Source organism: Ischnura elegans, chromosome 2 (genome assembly GCF_921293095.1).
Source record: "Ischnura elegans chromosome 2, ioIscEleg1.1, whole genome shotgun sequence".
Lineage (NCBI taxonomy): Eukaryota > Metazoa > Arthropoda > Insecta > Odonata > Coenagrionidae > Ischnura > Ischnura elegans.
The window spans coordinates 48,587,480-48,607,541 of NC_060247.1; the positions used below are offsets into that span (position 1 = coordinate 48,587,480).

The window sequence follows — 20,062 nt, forward strand, 5'->3', positions numbered from 1 at the left end:
GGAGCGTCATAAAACTGAAGTTGCACTGTAATTATAAAATCACTCACCGACAGATGGCTTCCGATTTTGTGGAGGTGGTGGTGGAGGCATTTGCCCTCGTCCAAAACCACCCGCACCACCAGAGGGTCCTTCCCGAGGGCTGGAGCTTGACTTCAAACTATCCGACGTAGAGGACCGTGAGCGAAGATTGACTGGAGACGACGACTCTGGCCCCGATGTGGCCAATGGGGAAGGACCACCAGCATTTCCTTGACCAGCATAGCTGGGGGGACGAGAGAGGCGGGACTTCTTCTCAGGAGTGACAGAGCCATTCTGTGTGGAAGAAACAGCAAATCAATCCAATCAGAGGAACTGAGTTACCAACAAAAAAACAAATACATATGTACTTCTTCATGATTGGAAATATGTCAAAATAGAAAGTCTGAATTACAAAGGAAAGGTTTTAGAATTCAATGTATTCCTTTTTACCAAAAAATCCAGGAAATAAACAGAATGCCTTTCCAAATTTGCACTACAGATTTCTTACAATAGTTCACACTGTTTGAATGTTTACCTTCCCTTTATCGATTATCCTTCATTTACCAGTTGATAATTCACTATATTTTCAAGAGCCAAAAAATGAAGGAATATTTTTTTTTATTTCAGTTATAACTCAACCTAAATAATGATCAATGATGCAGAAATCAAACCTGGTGAAAATCACTTCATTTTAATATGCATACTCCTTCTGAGGAAGATAATTCTACCAGGCAGAACAATACAAGCTTCATAAATAATACCTAAATGTCATAAAAAATGACTTACCCTATCTTCCACAATGGTTTCATCATCAGAAAAGTCTGTCGAGCCTTCATCATAAGAAAGGTTCCAATCAATATCCACATTATCGAAGTACCCTTTCTGTCTCTGCATGGCATGTTGCAGCTGCAAAAAAGTGAAAATAATATCACTTCTATTAATTACTAATAATATATATAATATTTCTACAATTAATTTTGAAGAATTCATCAAAAAATACAGATCGAGTATACTATAAAATGAAGGAAATGAAAATGGGGCCTGGGTCACAAGAAATTGAAGACATCTTTGGCACTTGGTACCTCCCATCGGGCTAAGTTAAAGTCATTTTTTATGATGAGGAATAACTATTCAAAATCTTGATATTTTAAAACCTAAACAACCTTTCACTTGAAAGCATGTACAATTTTCTGGGTATTGCCCTGACAAAGAACACATTCCATTAAATGGAAAACAATTTCTACAGGACGTTTTACACGAGGCACACACTAGCACTACCATGTGTGTAAGAAGGCCCAGTCAAAATTGCATTGTGTAAAGCGGTGAATTGCTAGAACACATGCGAGAATGCGTGGATGTTGCAAAATTCCATGCCCCCTGTAAAACAGCTTTAATACAATTCTGTAGAGTTCAAATCAAAGTTGTTTTTAAGATTGAATGGGCATGCTGATTTCAAAACTGTAGTCAGTATTCTTCTACCAAATTAAGTTTTTTCTCAACAACTTATGTACATGAATGTGACCAATCTCTGGAGGATTGAGCATGGATAAGGAAGCATTATTGCTCCCCTATAACTAGTGCTGGGTGATTTATGTTGTAGGAGACCAGCAATACATGCATCATTGTTAATTTATACTTGAGATACTGTAGTGAGATGTTCAGTGATGCAGTGATAGTGAAGCGCATTCTGATGTTGAGTCCGTGTTCTTTCCTGTATACTAGATAACAAGTTTTTACTTTTTACTAATATGTGAACTGAATACCTACTTTCCTTACACCTGTCTCTGTTAGTCTGCTTTATAAGCGCATAGATAGGTATTGTAATAAATGCGGCAGTTTTGCCATTCCAAATCAAAAGACAAACATCAATATCTCCAACAGTCACGCACGCCTATTTTGTTTGTTTTTAAGTGTATAAACAATGTATATTGTCAAGTATTTAAAAATTGGTGTACAATAATTATTCATCAGATGCAATCAAAAGAGGAGATATAAATCCAGATGAAGTACTACCAGGCATCATAAGTCAGAAAATTCATTATACTCTATTTACAATCTGGGAGGGCATTTTAACTTTCTTACAGAAATAATATTTAATTGGCAAAAATTCATTAGTGAGAATTAAAATCAGTAAATGGCTCCTTACCAGCTCTGCACATTGTGCGTGCCCTCGCTCTTCAGCAAGTTCGAGAGGAGTTTTATCTTGTCCACTTCGTGCACAAGGATCTGCTCCACTCCTCAATAAAAGTTTCATACACTCTGATCGACCATGCATGGCACAATAATGCAGTGGTCGAAGGCTACCAACACGAGTTGGTGCCTCTATGACTCCACCACTGCCACCTGCAATAAATTAATATAGATAGAAGTATGAGATTGGCAATCAAATTAAATGGCAAAATATGATTAAAATTACTTTTAGCATTTTTAAGCAGAAAAAAATGCACTTTTGTCTTCAAAGAGGTGTTTATAATGTTACCATTATTTTAATCAATCTAATATAATATAAAACCATGTTTTGGGAAAATAATAGTAGTTTACCACTAAACTTATGATATCCCCAACATCTGAGCTATGAATTTTCACAAGTTTTAAGCTTAATATATACATATATACTAGTTACTATGAGTGAGTAAAAAGCATCCTGCTTCAACTTAGCCACCTCGTAGAGGATTGTGTAGACCAAGTTGCGGCATAAAAAACACTTAAGGGAGGAATAAGATATTTTGGGGAGATATGAAAAAATAAATAAGATGTAAGGATTTTTGGACAAAGTAAATATCCTGAGATCATTTTTCCTATAGGATGATTTTCTATTTTTTGGGTTGGTTGATCACATTTCCTTCATATAACAGTATGAGATTTTCTCTCCCTTCTCTTGTGAACTTATCATGACACTGGCAGATTCATTGTGCTCATCACATTGAGAATTAAATTTTCTTTTTCTTTTAGTTCTAACATTTTAAAATGCAGGGTAATTAGGTCCAATGCCTTATTAACCTGACTTTAGGAGCAAAACTTCATAGGGCCAAAATTACTTCTGATTTAACATCGATGATGAGGGAATGCATGATAAAAATTGGGGGAGGCAGCAATAGTAAAGTACATTCAATCCACTGAAGAGGTTACATAAGCTGTTCATGTGGAGTGCCAATTACAGCTAGGTCTACGAGTGAACAGAAGAACTGGTGACATATGGGGAAGAAAGGTGATAGATAGTTGATTATATGATTATTTGAAAACAAGACAATTGTGAAAGTAAATGAAAAACATACCTCCACCATTTTGTATTAAGAAATCAACGATATGGAGAGATGTCCCAGTTGATGATGCTGAGGAAGTTGAGGCTGCAGAGGAGGATGTTCCACTGGAGGGACCTCCTTCTTCCGCTTGGAGTATTGCTACATGCAATGCCGTCTCACCTGTCTCCTGAGGGTTGGTGGAGAAAAATATTAACAGATTCATTAACACGCAGACAAGGGCATATAACTTCCTACACATGCCCTGGAGGAGACAAACAGTGCATGAACCAATTCTTCAATAAACATACATTTTTCCAGAGAAATATGATGGAACTAATCAATCATAAATGAAACCATCCAATCAAATACCATTTGAAAATAAAAAACCACACTTGATCATGGTGTCACACCATACAAATACATACATAGTATGTGAAATGGAACTTTTAAGGAGAATTTACAAAGTGTTTTTTAAAAGTCAATTCCCTCTTGGCTGACATCAGTCACGGCAAGATATTGAAAGAACATGAGTTTATCAATTTCCTTCTATGCATACCATCATCTGATTGACAGGTGATAGCTAAGGATGTTAACATAAGCATGTAAAGCTTGTATAGCATATATTGTTGTTTCTTTGCATTACTTTCTTTGGAGCAGAGATCCACCAATAGACAAATATTCTTCTACATAAAGGTACAGTGACGTACTAATCTTAAATTATTACTGCAAATTGAAACCTTACCCACGAGAAAATATTCGCTTGATGACTTAATAGACAGACATTTTAAATTATTGGTTCCTAATTTTCTTTTAAATTTCACCATAAGGCTATCCCCTGAAAACTCCAATCAACAATGATAATCAACAAATACATTGCCGGTAGCCCTCAAATTCATACATCTGTGCTTGTGGTTGATCTTCTGAATTGATAGGCCAAGGAATAAAATATATTTCACAAAATCAAAATAGAGTGTTTTCTTAAATACATTTCTTTTAACTCATAGCTTAAATAAAGTAAATGTAAAAATCAACAAAAAATGACGTACAAGGAATATCCTAAAGGTTATACACATCCTCATGACCAAATTATAAATTTACACCAGATCAGAATAAGTACGAAAAAACATTTTTTAGAGAATCAGATATTTTAGGGAGATAAGAAAAAATAAGCTGCAAGGATTTGTGGACAAGTTTGGAGAGAAAAAACCCACTAAAACACATGATTTAATAAAATTTTGCAAGGGGATAAACATTTTCAGAAAATCAAAACTAGAGAATAAAACTATTGATGCACCATGGAGATTTACTCACACTGGAAGGGAGGGGAGCTGATAGGTCAGCTCCTTCAGCAAATGCCTGGAGCAAGTGACTCAATTGCCTGCTATTCACTGCCTGCTCAAGCTCACACAGCAGATCATGCTCATTTGAACATGTGCGTAGAACGTATCGCTTATCAACGTACTTGGCACGGATAAATTCATAACGCTCCTCCCTGAAAATAGAAACACAATGGAATAACTTTTATTTGCTTAGCTGAAACACCTGATCACATGATTCAAATGCTATGAAATATTCTACAGTTTATTTTGCAATAAACCAGTCATACAATTTTAAACATCAATAATTTTAAAAAGATTTGATGTCATCAAATCAAGGGAGTTAACCACGTATCATTAACAAAGAGGCTAATGTAACCTTGAGTGTAGGTATGCAAAGCATACAATAAGTAATATCAAGAAGACAAGTTCAATGACAGCAATACTTTGAATAAACATACAAAAAGCTGATCTTGCCAGATTTAGATTGCTTTAGAATAGTAAAATAAGCATTACAATCACATGATTGAAAATTAATAATTTAATTAGGTAATAGAAATGAGTCCATCAATGAATTCATCAATGGTTCATTTAATGTTACTTAACTCAAAACAAATTCATCTAAAAATTTTATAATGGGATCTCACCAGATTTATATTGAAGACAAATTTCATTTTTGTTAAAAATCATGATAAGTCAAAAATAAATTCAGACTTATTTAAGAGTTTAATATTTATTTAAAAAGCAGCAAATTTCTGAATACACTTACATGGAGCTACCAGGGTGAGGTTTGTTCGGAGGATGAAGGGTAGCTTCCATGACATCATTGAAAGCTAGATTAGAATTGTGACGAGCAAGAAGTAATTGTGCTGTCCCTAAGTGGTCCAGGGTGAGAGACTGGATTCGAGAGATATGAACTCCAAGGTCTCGATGAATACCTGAGCACTCAATGCACACCATCACTCCAAAGTTTGTAGAGAGCCATGTTGCATCTAAAATGAGAATTTTCTTTGCTCATAAAATTGTACATTGTTTAGCTGAGACTTTCAGTGTATTTTTATTTAAAATTAATTCAGTTCTTAAAATAGTACGCAGTAAACCCTTGCAATAAGATTTAAATACATTCCTCAAGACAGATTGTAAAGAATATTGCATCATATGTTAAATCGGCATAATGCCTTGGCCACCTTTGCAAAAAAATATCAGCTTTTGAAGTCGCTATAATTTGAAAACTCAAACACACCTACACACGCACCTCATAGATTAATAAAACAGTTGGAAAATGTATGCTCTACAGCACTGTTAGTGGTCTAAAAAATAGAGTGCTCACATTTTATTCTCAAACTCAAAAGTAATCATTTAAAGTTCCATTCAATCAACTTTTGATCTATAATAGATCATCATGCTCCAAAAGTAACAACCATTTTCATAGAATTAAAAAAAATATAAGCTCTGGAATCCATTAACTCTTTTAGTGCCAGCTTCATTTGCCTGGTACAGTGGAGAAAACCAGGGCTTATAGGCGAATTTGTAGGTTTGCACTTTAAAAATTTATATATGTAAAGCTTAATACATATACATTTTATGAAGTTAATATTTTTTCTGCGTTCTTAGAACTTACGGTTATGTTACATTACACATATTAAAAAAACTGTTACTAAAGTCATACAAAACACAAACTATGAAAAGTGTGAATGTAAAAAAACTCAGTCGATAGATCGGCCCCCAGCACTAGAGGGGGTTTATTAATACATGACAGAAAGTAATATTTTATTTACAAAAGAGAAGTATTAAAATGGCAGTAACATTTATTTAAGATAAGATAGTCAACTTAAAGGAGCAGGGGTTCCATGTCTCACCGTTATGAGAATTGCAGTCACAGCACTTGTCATTTCCTGGTAGCCTCTGCACGTATCGAATGATGGCCTGCTGGAGCTCAAGGAGGCTGGGGGAAAGGGCTTTGCCCCCTGGGCCATGCCCCCAGCCCCCCGCTCCACCTCGGCCACCACCACCCCCACCACCTCCACCCACCCCCCCGGGGTCGTCAAATGCTTTCATTAGAGCACCTTCCTTGCAGTTCACCAAAACTGACATCCAAGCCCTTTGATCATTCTCATCTTCCGCTTGGAAATGATAAGTTCGGTTGTCTGAAAGGAACAAAAAATTACACATTAGGAAGTGGAGTCCTGGCTTCAACCTGAAATTACTTTTTATTTGGGCACAATCTTGAAATGTTGCGCATTCAAATGTGTACTAAAACAATTAAAACAGTTGTGCCAAGAAATGAGACCTCTACACAAGTTCAAAGTTAAATGCTCTGATAAACACAAATGTTTAATAAGGTCTACATGATTCCTATCCATCCAGTGTACGACACACATTAATTATCCTAACTTTGAGCTATCAGCACTATCATAAAGATACATGCTACAACCGAAACACATGATTCAAGGTGCAATCATTTATCCTGGATGATAGGGAACCCAATTAACATATTGACCACCATTCCTATCTTCTTGACCAGCAGTAAAAGTTCCTGCGATGCAGATTTAATTTTTCTTGGGTCTTCTTATTTTCTTTTGAAATTAATGTTAAAATTAATGCGTGTTGTACTTTGGAGCCAGGCTAGTCATCAGCTTAAACACAAGTTAGGTTTGGAGCAGCATGAGAGGAAAACTCAGGCATAAACCCAGTATGGAGTAAATGACTAAATACAGCCAAAGATGATAGGCATGCAAAAAAATGGATTAAAGAATTTCATTGGAATAGCTGATTAATAAGTATTATAAGAAGGAGGAAGTTCATGGTATAATTATAAAGTATTAAGGATGGGTAAGTACAAGATTCACGGTTGCAAAAAAATAATTATAGCCTTCATAAATAAACTAAATAGTAAGAAAGATTATTATAACAATGCCTCCACTGTGAATCTAATCTAATATAATTATACATATTTCATTATTCATTTGAGAGTGCATTACATTTGATGTCAATGAGTCAATTTAGGGCACTAGGCAGAATATCCTCACAAACACTCACAGGAAATCAGGTCAAAGCACCTCCTGTCATCGGGGACCATTTTGATTTGGCAAGTCAAAAGGTTCACCCTGGTCGGTGGCTTGCTCTCATCACCATGGCAAACATCCAAGAAACCTTCTCCCACCTGACATTTCCGTTTTTGCCACACCTTGAAAGGAAATGATCAATTAAATACTCATTCCCTTCCAATGAAAATGATAATGTAAACATATAATGAATACAGTACTAGAAATAGATGCTAAGTAATTAATACCAGTTAACCATTCAACATTGAAAAATCCATAGAACCATGAAACTGTACAAGAAAAAAATTATGGCATTGATGGTTGAATCTGTTTATAGAATGACATCATTCCATGAGGAAACAAAAAGTTCCCACTCATAGCAGACAATACGTGTCCTGAGATGCAAAAATGCTAAGTCTCGTTCCGAGAGCCAAAGAAGATGCAGGCAGGCATAATAAAGGTACCGATTCCTTAATTTCAAGGCATTTGCATCCCTTGCTTGTGCAAGATGTCTTGAATTCAGTGTGTTAATAGTGAATGAATGAACGAGGTAATTAGGATTCCAAATTTCATTAAAATCTTTCACATATATTTTTAAGAGACACATTACTTTTGACAATTAATTATAAACACTTCAGATAATTTCCTCTTACTTATTAAACCAAGACTGATTACTCAGGATAGCCTGAATTATTATTCACTGAATGAAATGTTTTTAGGTAATAGGTTCATCCATCCATTCCTTGACCAATCCCTCAGTCTCCCTTCAGTTCATTCTCTGGCACACCTTTTTCCACAAAACGACAAGAACGAATTTGAATGGAATGGGCACAAAGGAGACACAGAAAGCATAGAATTTGCATAAAGGGATAAAGACTTCTTCCTGCAACTTCCAAGAAAAATAATCATTAATAAGTGATTCATCTTTTTTGAAGATAAAATTTGTATCTCAGTCTTTTTAAGGGTAATAGGGTGGTTTCCTATTATTTTTTTATTGCCTAAATCGAAAGATTATTACTCCTGGAGTACGTATTTCACGCTTTTAGATTTTTAAATGACGATACCTATTTTTCGCGATTAAATGAAAAGTGAAAAATTTCAAGCGCGAGAAAATGCGACGTGTAAGTAGGAATGATGGGAAAAAGTCCGTGCGACGCATTTCTGGTTCCCCCTCCCGCATTGTGAGGTGACCTTGATCGAGGCTCTGAGCGCTGATAGGACGCAGGATGCTAGCAGGTAGCCGAGTACCTTGCTGGCTGGTAGCGCTTGGCTTAAAAAAGGTTTATTAATACCTTATCAAACGAAGAAAACTTTCCGACCTTAGCCAGTTTTAATAGGTGATTATTAAGACATGTTTCCCTGAGCTCTGTGCCTCATGCATGCATTGGTAACCTCAGACGATGTATAACTCCTATCCTCTCGTGTAGAAACTAGGTCCCTGTGACGTCACGTGGAGTGGAATCACATGGGCGCCAATCTGGCCTTTTTCAAATGAGGATAAAATTTGACCCTTGCCATTCGTCTAAACCGGTATTTCAAAAACCAAATAATTTGTGTATTATGAATACACTAATGGTGGGTAACGAATCGCAATCGATGCCTTTCGTTTTATTTGATGAAGGAAACTACCCTATTGTTATCCGTAGTAGTACATGAATTCCAAAAACGTGAATTTACCTTCCTCATCTTTCCCTCTGATTTTTTCATGAGGTATCCAACCCTTGTTGTGCCTGCTTGTTTATCACCTTGAGGTTGGTGTAATGAGTATCCGCCAGTTGAGGAACCAAGACTACCTCCACTAACACTCGAAGACCCAATCAACCCACTTCCACCACCAGAACCACCGCCACTAGACCCCAAACCTCCGGTCCCACCAAGGGTCGTCCCACCTGATGTCATCGGTGTCAACTGCAAGGAATTTAACAACAATTACAGTATGCACTATAATCATTATTGTTATAATAATTATTAGTACTCACTAATTTTACAGGGATATTAAAATAAACAGCAGAGAGTGCCTGCTCAAAACATCTACTCCACAACAACATTAACAACCAGTTCTATTTGGCACGTACGAAGGTTGAATCTTTACCTTATCTTCAAACAGAATACAGATAGCAAAACACACAGAAGACAATGAAGATAATCATTAAGATAAAAATATACTCTTGACTGCACTGCTAGTTTGCAAGAGTCTCGAGGTTATTAAATGTTGGTAAAAAAATTTATTGCTTCACCTTTAATGCTATGAGGACTGGCATATTTTAAGATAAGAAATACTATAATTTATACCTAAGTTATGAGAGCATAGAAACAGCTTCCAATGCAACAATCATAGGAAAGGAAAGTTCAACCTCTTTGTCTAATCCTGGAGCACTACGAAGAAGTGTGCGTAGTTCCAAGAGCCGACGACGCTCTTCATCTTGCTTTTGTCGAATTCGATGCAATTTTGAAGAGAGATCTTGGACATACCCTCCAAAGTGCTCAATAGTCTTCAGACCATCTTGAAAGTAGCTGTACAGAAAAAAAGTATACACAAATGGTGTCATAAAAGGTACAAAAACATATTTTTTTGTTCCATCCACAGTATCTTCCTAATGACTAGAACAGCCTCAAAAGTTAGTCTTTTGAGCTCAAAGTCAGTATAAAAAATAATTTAGCAGTAACTATTACGATTTAAAAAAAAATAATAATAAATAGCACTTACTTGGTTTGTGCATGGTAGTACTCAACGAGATGTTGCAATAATTCAATACCCTTTTTAGTTTTGATTTCATTGACTTTGATGAGGTACTGTAGGAATATGATGGAAAAAGAAAAAAGTTAAACATCATCATATGAAAATGAGTAGACTCATAACTAGGTTATCAGACTTTAAAAGTTAGCAGAAATAGAACTTAATTTATAAGATCCACTTAGAAAAAAACAGAAGTACCACTTACTTCACACATTTGTAACTGAAAGACTTTTCGCTCCTTATCCATTTCATCAGCAACCTCTGCAGATGTGACTTCTGTTCTTATTAAACCAGCTTCCCTCGCTTGCTGTTTTTTCTCCTTTTCTATGCGAGCATACCTTCAGTAGAAAGGTCAGAACGAAATAAATACCTCAATTATGCTATGTTATTTATTTACACAAATTAAAAAAAAATTGTTTAAAAATTTGTGACATATAGCATTAGCAGAGTTTTTGAGTAAAAAACAGAAGTGCAAATAAGAATTTTTTCCAGATAAAATTTTCCAGGCAACTTTAACCTAGGATTAATCTCAAATGAGTTTTATAAATTGCAAGGAATGGGATTGAAATAATATACAAATAATATCCAAGTATAACAGCTCTGAGCAAGCATGGCTATTGTGTGCTATCGACTGAACAAGAAGCAATCATGAAGACAAATTTCCTCACCTGGCTTCATATTCCTTGCACGCCCTGTCAAAGGGCCTCTTGAGGTCACCCTTAACCCCTTTTAGATCTCCTTTCAGAAGATTTTCAAGGGGAAACATCACAATGTTGTTGACATTCTGCATCTTTTGATGAAAAGAAGTTAAAGAAAAGGAGAAATTAAGAGGTATTAAAAACTAATCATAACCTATAATGTTGTGAACTAATATTTCAATTAGTCTGCTTTGAAGAGAACTTACCAAGGTTTTCATAAGGGCTGATAATTCTTTCGTGACAACAGAGAACTTGATGAATGCAGCTCCGATGTCTGGCTCCTGATCTTTACTGAGCGCTGCACTTCCAAGCCTTTCCAAGGCTCGAGAAAGGTACATTTCATTGTCAACATGAGCTAGAAGTACACAATTATCCTGAATTATATGCGATGACTCATGGTAACACTGATTTTCGTCCTTTCCAGAACAAAACTTCCTACAGATTAAATGCCTTCACGCAACATATCAATTGCCACTTAGACTTCTTTGCAATCCTTTCCATAGCATCATATTCCAAAGAACAAACTTGAGTCCATATTTAAACCTAAATAAAAATCATGTAAAACCTATAAAATCAATGAATGATCACTGACTAGCTTGCATTACAATCTCTAGTTGTTTCATTTATGCATAAAATTACAGAATAAATATATGTAAAATTTATATAAATAAATATGATGCTACGTATTGAGAGATTAACCAAAATTATGAAGTATTTTAGTTGATAAAACTATTTCCATTACCACCAACTTGTTCTAACTCATGAATTACTACCATCTATTTGACAATTCTAGTCTCAATTATTAGACCATTTCAGTACGTGAAAAATGATAACAAAGCTTTATGATTTCACTTCCATCGGAAGATTGAAGCATGAACTTAATTTTTTCATCAAATGCTACTTTTATTCTTGCTGGAAACTACTAAAACACAATTGAAATCACGGTCCATGTTTCTGTTGTTTTCCATATGGTTTGCAATGGTTTCCATATGGTTTGCAATATGATCTTAGTCATTTAAGCAAATGGATATTCATCACATATATATGCCCACTGTAATTCTTACATGCCCTTAGCATTTATTCAAGGCATATTACCTTAATAATAATTAAATAAATATCAATGTGAAGATGAGATGACTGAAAAATTGCTATGATAGTTTATGATTACTAACAACAGAGTAGATTACCCCCAGTAAGTATTCATAGCAAAAGAAAGTAATTATGTACTCACAATTACCACTGTTGTGAATGGCTTTCACTGCTTTCTTCATTTTTGTGAGGCCATCCCGGTCAAAGTCAAGAGTCTGAAAGAAAAATATACTATAAGTAAACATATATTGAAAAGGGTTTAACATCACAATTAAGTCATAAAAATTAAATAAAGATAGCCTTGGTGCTAAATAGATAGTAATAGTTCATTTTAATATGAAGCTTTCCTAAAAACTCTTCTCAGATAATTATATAAAACAATACTATCCCCATATTTATCTTGTTTCTGATCAGGAAAAAGATTTATTTTTCAATGTCAATGTACGCTCGAATTCGGCATAGAAACAGAGAATTTTATTTTTGGTCTTGCAAATGATTATTGACAGCAGCTATGAAGAGAATTCCACCCCCTGAGAATAATATTAGTGTCTTATCCATAGATGCTGCCATGATGTTGGTGAGAGGGAGATTTTCACTTCCCCCATGGAAGTGATTGTGAGGAATTTTATATCAATAAAAAACACTCAATCTTCCAGTAATGTATTTATTAATGACCTGGATTTGACTTTATACAGCACTTTCAGACCTGGGAGCATCTGGGAGACCTTATAGTGAACCAGATAAGGGATGGACAATGGAATACACTAAACAGAACCCACACGATTCAAGAGTATTGTATATGAAATATCCTGTAAAATGCCCAGCACCATATCTGCTTATCTACCATGAAACCAGATGCAGTTTTTGAAAACAGCGACTACTATGTTGCCATTTTACACTAGCCTCAAATATTTGTGACATAGATTAAATTTTTTAAATATCATCTATGGGCTGAGGAGAAAAAATTGGAAGCCACAGACCATTTTCAGAGGAGTTTTCTATGTCATGGTGAAGTATTAATAATTATTCGATTTTGCCATGATAAAACACAAACGTGCACAAAAAACATGTAGGGTGCATTGAAATAATAGAAAAATTCCAGAAATTATCAACGAATTAAAACTCCATTTCTCTTCAAACGGCATTATGAATGTCAAATAACCACAAATTGAATAGGATAATTTACACAGCACTTGATTACTGGGTCATAAAAAAGGATGCAATCAAAGTTGATAACTGGCCACCCAAGGGTATAATCAAACAAATTAAAAGATTCATCCACACATTTGGAAGATAAAAAAAATAATTGGTGGATATAATTAAGACAATGATAAAAAAATAAATGTACTTCGTATTAAAAAAATCGCCACACTAAAATTGCTATTTCAATGCGGAGAACTTCATCAATATTTTAAATCTAGTCGTTATGTAAACTAGTATTGTTTGTCATAATTTCACGATGCCAATAGCTGTCGAAAAAGACTAAATAATGCAGTTTTAAACAACAAAACACGCCGTTTAAGTTGCTTTAAAATTCATAACTTTAAGAAGAAATGTCGCAAAGCTCTGTTCAATAAGTATATTGCTCTGAGTTAAATTTTGCGGAAAAGGTAGCGCAGCGGAAACAAAATCATATCGACGCGATGGGCAACGGACAGCAAAAATAGAAATTAAAAAATGCGCAAGCGGGCAAAACGTTCGGTTCGTTTGACCAAAAGGGGGGAGGTGGAGGCCGGGGGTGGATCGGAGAGGAGGGAGTGGAAGATAGGGTTGGCGAGAGAAGGGAAGAAGACAAGAGGGTTGACGGCTCACGAAGCTAGCCAGGGGTCGGCGCGCTCTTCCAAACCCCCCTCCCCCCATCTCCCCTCCGAAAGATATCTGACCCGCTTCAACCCGGCGGCTGCTCGCTCAGATGTGAAAGCCGCATTGCTTCGCGAGCCGCCACCGAAACGGAAATGGGAATCGTTTTCTTTTGCCCCTCACACACACACACTCTCTCTCTCTCTCTCTCCCTTTCTTCTTCCATCCCTCATAAGTCGTGCGTGGGAGGAAGGGACACAAGTCGTCGCTACATGCAATCATCCTCGACGCCTACTAGGGCAGCGGCGCACCTGATGCAATGCCATTCGTTCCGAGAGCCAAGAAAAAGTAGGCGTTGAGAAAAATTCCGTCGAGAACATTATGCGCCGATGAATATGCCTCATCTGTCGGGAACTCAAGAGTAAACACATGCAAGATCGCTCAAGGTGACCGCGCACTAACCAAAAGCTGAGGCCAGGAGTAAAAAACCAGCTTCAATATCATTATGGGAAATGGAAAAAATATAGCAAATGAAAAACAATATATTGTATTAAAATCCCGATATTTATCGTTATTACTATTACTAAATTGAATTGAAATGAAACTTATACTCTAAATATCAACTTGGAAATCAAAAGCTATCGTTGTGGTCAGCCAATCAAACACATCACGTGATCCCCACGGACCAAATGGCGAGGCCAGCAATAAAAACCCAACTCCAATATTATTATGGGAAATGGTTAAAAGTTACCTAATGGAATACTAAAAAAAAACATATTTTATTTAAATTATGATGTTTCTCCAGATTATCATCAAATTTAATTGAAATAAAACTTCTAATCGAAATATGTAACAACATGAAATCAAAAGCTATCGTCGCGGTCAGCCAAACAGACATCACGTGAGCTAGGATTTTACCATGTCAATCCTGGTAGAATGCGCGGAAGTTGAAGATCGCCCTCGTTCGGATTTTCTCAGAGGCGAGGATGAAGAGGGACGAACTCAGCACTTTCTAGAGAGGAAAATGACCAACGCATATGCCTAGGGGAAGATGAAATTTTTGGAAAGCGCTTTAGGGTATCTGCATCCAATAATACGTAGATATACGAGAAGTGCATATATCATTAGCTCACACCCAGACAGAAGTACGGTTTGGAAACAAATAGGAAAAAACAACAAGCAGAGCGGAACGAAACTGATGGCTGAAGAAATGGAAACTGTAGGAAATATTCTGTATAATTACTGAATATTCTGTATCACCCGTGGCATAAAGATGAAAAAATAAGGGGGTAGAGTACACCGATAGGTCAAACAGGAGAAAAATATTAATAGGTGAAAACATAATAATAACTAACGGCCAACAATTCAATCCAAAGGTGGACGGACTGCAGGGCCCAGCGCAATCGAAGATAACGTACTATCAAATTTATAACATTGCTCGCACTTATTCAATCATGTGCACACATTTAAGTGAATACATTAAAGAACGGTAAGTACAAACGACTTTTTTCGATTTCATTAGTTCCAACCGTCAACCTAACCGGAGCAAAAGGTTCAAATTCTAACATTAAAAAGGAGAAAATATACTCAAGACGCTTTGTGAAAAAATATATTGTTTTATGAAATATCCACTATTCCTATAAAAAAAACTGACACCATAAAACGGTACGAATGAAACAACGTTGGCCAGCACCAATCGTGAAGAGTTTCGATAAGGTCATAGAAAAATAAGCAGGATGCGATGAAATTAAAGGAACAAGCGAAAGATAAAAGACTGCGAAATAGGCGAGAGATTCGACAGCATCTCCAACGCTCAAGATTTAAACAACATTGAAACTTACCGGGCGAAACGTGGCCGGAAAACGACTGATAACACAAATCCCTAGCTAAATTATCAATATAAGGATATAGCTTTGCCTGTGGGGGTATATGGCGCGTATACCCTAAGATACATGGGAACGAAATTACATGCATGCAGAGTCGAATAATTTATTGGACTAAAAATATACGACGGAAAAATTTACAAACAAAACGATTCGTATTTCGATTAGCCCTGGAAGTAAAATGGAATCTTAAATAGGAATACAAAACAGCGGTTAGAGATTAGAAAGCTCAACAATCTAAACGGAAGGAGCCAAGGTCACTTCCGGTTTCAGGGAATGGTTCAAGATCCAAAAAAATCTCAACCCATCCATAAATTTCCTGAATTCGCATTAACTACCCTTTTTGAGAATCACCGTCGACAGGTTCCACTAGCGTCATAACTACAAAAAAAGTTATAGCATGTATACATACCAAAATATATATCAAAACATGGTATATACCATGTTTTGAAACTCATCAAATTCAGATATTACCTAATTCTTTAAGATTCAAAAGAGATAATTCAGAACAATAGAGGGAAAACCCAATTCCTCATCCTCGAGGCCAATATTTGCATTAATTAAACCAAATTCTTTGCATTTATTTCATTAATTATAAATGCAAAAACGTATCTACATTACGGTTATTTCCGTGATCACCCCACAAGTAGAGGAACTGACATCCAGCGCTATTCCGTGACGACCACATTGCTAAAATTGGTCATACAGAATTGGGTATTCAATTATCTAATAATATACCAATGCAGTTGAAATATATGTAAAATTATGGGCCGTTTTCATTCCAATCAAAATGGTACTTGTGACAGAAAATGTACCATTCTGTGCAAAAATAACAAAAGTACATTTAATGACTTATGGTATATATTTAAAATGAAGTGTCTTTTATCGTGCCTAATTAAAAATCATTGTTTGACGGCATCCTGATACTTTTGGAAAATAAATTATATTATTACTATTCTAAGCGTGGCATTCCAGAGATTCGGATGAAAAAAAAATTGAACAGTTTACCACAAGGCTTTAACCATTCACATTTCAGTATTTCACCCAAATTGCTGTGAAAATATCTCTCTCCGAATTTTCAGAGTGACCCATTAAGACGCAGATGATTCCTGCACAAAATTCGATAGCGTTAGAACAAGGGCCTTGTGGCGCGTAGTGCCGGAAGTACTGGGCGTAACTTCCCATCTGTTGTTCTGGCGGCGTGAGCTTTCCGTCCAATTTGGACGACCGTTATCGGGAGCTCCAACCGCACTTCCCCACTCTCGCATTATCACTCAGCTACGACAACACTAGACAGGATGGACGCCCGCACATTTTCATCCATGGGATAGATAGCTTGGACCAGTTGCCTTAAATAAACTCGAATACAACTAGCCAACAGCGAAAATTGACAAAAACAATGAATAAATAGGAAGTTATGCAGGATCAACACGCAGGTACGACTCTTCCACAACAATGCAAACCTTAATGCCAAGGCATTTTTTTGTAAATATACGACAAGATTTTGCAGGCGATTCGTAAAACCACATCATCAAACACCAACGTCTCTACAGTAATTGGAAGGAAGACCGTTGATCAGTAGAGTACATACCCTGAATAAAATGCCAGAAAGAATTTCGACACTTCTATGGATAAATTATGCTAGGAGGCCCTGGTAAGCTCACGCTTGCCGTTTTAAATGTCGGAGCAATTGTGGAGGAATTAATTTTTCAAAATTAGAGTAGTTGTTGACGGTATTCCACTCATTGTGAAAAATCATTACAAATATTTGGTTAACAGTACTGATAGTTCCGACATACTCGTACAATTTACTTCCTTCACGTTAAATTTTTGGAAGAAAAGGTTCTCAAGAAGGTGAAACTGGAACAAATAGAAAAACGAAACTAAGGTGAGGGACAAGACGAGAATTTAAGAGCACCGGATAAATTTTCAAAAATAATAGGCATGCTGCCACTAATATGATACCAGAAAAAGGAAGCTTTAAGAATTGAAATGAATCTGACGTAGTCTAAAGGCCAATTAACACGCTACATTAGCTCGTACAAGTTAATACCTAAATGCACGAACGCGAGAATGAACGCACCGCGTAACAACATCCCAACTTGCACGAATGCATGAACAGAAAACAGAACCTGATCTAATTTGATCAATGCATTCCTACATGTCCCATTCCGGTCCTCAATAATCGTTCATGCGTTCAGGCATTAACTCTTACGTGTTAATTTACAGTGTAACCAGTCCTTAATAATTGGGAGGGAATAGAGAATCACCTAAAAGCAATTTCAAAGCGTTCATGAAACTGATCCAAACGCCTACTTATTGGAGTCCGAAATTAAAGAAAGAACAGAATTTCAAACGTTCACATTTTCAGCTTGAATAGCTCGGAATATTTACCGATGAGCGCGTCAGTTCGGATCATTGCCTTTTATAGTAGTAGGACTTTTCACCACTCAAACACGTGAGGCACCAATGATTTTTCCAGCATGGAAAACACTTATGGCTTTTAAGGTAAAGTCAATTCAGAGAAGAAACCGTGGATAACGCGTCCTACATAGAGTGTCATCATTGTAGTGGACTTTCGCGAAGTAATCGCTATCACCCGCTAAACGAGAGGATTCCAATACTCCCGCGTCACGAGGTTTACCCAAGACTCGATATGGACGAATCTTCCTGCCTGTGACTCAGCCACAATTGCAAGTGCCCCGATCATCACAGATACCAATTGATAAGAGCGACGGAGAAATTATGTCACGATTCAAGCAGATATGAGACTACATAGCCCATCACTCATCACTGACGACAAGAAAAGCGATTCTCCCTAAATAAGGATGACATCAGCGACCCCAGATCGGATTAACCCGACGGAGCTATGCTCTCTTCGGGTGACCACGAGCTCAGGGTCTATGGCAGAGAGGTAAGCAGGAAGAAGCTTTTAAAAGTCCCTTAAGTCATGATTCCATTCCCCGCATTCTAAAATCATTCCTCGGCAAGCACCACTAAGGATGAAGACCAAACGACGAGGAATCACTTAGGCTCTCGCCGCTTGCATTGAGTTAAAAATACTCAAATAAGTGTCGCCGACATTACGATAAAATTGAACAATGGGCAATCCCTTTAGACCACTTTCATCTTCTCCAATGATCACATGGATAATTTCAAATCCTGAATGAACATACTTTTCAGATAATTACTGTATTACAAGTAGTTATTACAAATACACAAATTAAGATTTCAAAAATGATCCTAATAAGTACAAAGCAATTTGTTGGGAGGAAATATCCAATTAGAATGGTATTCATTCATATTATTAAGGTAGAAATAATAAAATCAGCCTCGCAAGTGAGCGTATTATCTTATGAAATGGTAAGGATGAAAAAGCTTACAATTTATTGTTCCGAAAAAATAATGCACTCAGTAGCGAGAGAAAAAGAAGAGTGAGGAGAAATGTCGACACAAGCAACAAAGAGGTTGAAGAAAATGCTCACATAAAAGATTATTTCTAGAAAAAGTTAATTGGTGAAATGCTGGCGCAGAGAACTTTCGAAATAAAGCTAGAGAGAACGAAGTGCTACTCTGAGCATTTTTTCGAACGGATGATATGAGAAACATTTTACTTTTTTTCTAGTTCATTGCGAATAAAAATTTTAATATTTCCAATTCTGCCAAGTTGAAACGACGCCGAAGGAATGAACACCAAAACTTTCGGAGAAGTAACGGGGTCCAGTCCTCCGACAATGATTACACAAAAAGCAAAATGGGTCGAAGAACAAAGTCATTATCATTTATTCCTTTTATTACAATGGAGACGGCTTCAAGTCAACGGAACTTCTAAAGTAATAACAATTATGTAGTACGGGGAAAAAGTTCTTCGACATTAGTCGGAATACGAGGGTTAAACGAACTTAGTTTTTTCCTTAACAAGTCTAAACTTAGGAAATTAAAACGCAATGGAATCAAAAAATGAATGTACATAATAGACATGCAAAATCTGGTACATACTTCTCGGAAATATTTCCTTACGACCTCTAATGCCTTTATGAGGAAGATTCGATAATATGTGGTAGTTCACCACACCGGAGCTATAATCCCACCCAATAAGCCTGATAGCCCACTATTTTCATTCATTCAAGAGTGTGTTCCAAGAAATGCCTGCTTCTTGGAAGACGGACCAAATTTGAATGAGGGAAGATGGCCAAGAGAGTTGGATTTTTAACTGGGGGTACTTCCGATGAATC

General features: G+C 36.5%; 1 protein-coding gene across 1 annotated transcript in view; it reads right to left on the minus strand.

Annotated features, from left to right (window-relative positions):
• LOC124153688 (arfGAP with SH3 domain, ANK repeat and PH domain-containing protein) overlaps positions 1-20,062 on the minus strand; it is a 131,643-nt gene that overhangs the window by 15,884 nt on the left and 95,697 nt on the right. The window contains exons 2-17 of the mRNA XM_046526998.1: positions 12,287-12,359; positions 11,262-11,410; positions 11,026-11,147; positions 10,563-10,695; positions 10,328-10,413; positions 9,975-10,134; positions 9,298-9,528; positions 7,616-7,763; positions 6,595-6,723; positions 6,436-6,534; positions 5,346-5,568; positions 4,572-4,752; positions 3,294-3,447; positions 2,165-2,361; positions 805-924; positions 48-312 (exon numbers count right to left, since the gene is read on the minus strand). Of these exons, the coding sequence (XP_046382954.1) occupies positions 48-312; positions 805-924; positions 2,165-2,361; positions 3,294-3,447; positions 4,572-4,752; positions 5,346-5,568; positions 6,436-6,534; positions 6,595-6,723; positions 7,616-7,763; positions 9,298-9,528; positions 9,975-10,134; positions 10,328-10,413; positions 10,563-10,695; positions 11,026-11,147; positions 11,262-11,410; positions 12,287-12,359 (2,470 nt within the window). The remainder of the gene's footprint in view (positions 1-47; positions 313-804; positions 925-2,164; positions 2,362-3,293; positions 3,448-4,571; positions 4,753-5,345; positions 5,569-6,435; positions 6,535-6,594; positions 6,724-7,615; positions 7,764-9,297; positions 9,529-9,974; positions 10,135-10,327; positions 10,414-10,562; positions 10,696-11,025; positions 11,148-11,261; positions 11,411-12,286; positions 12,360-20,062) is intronic.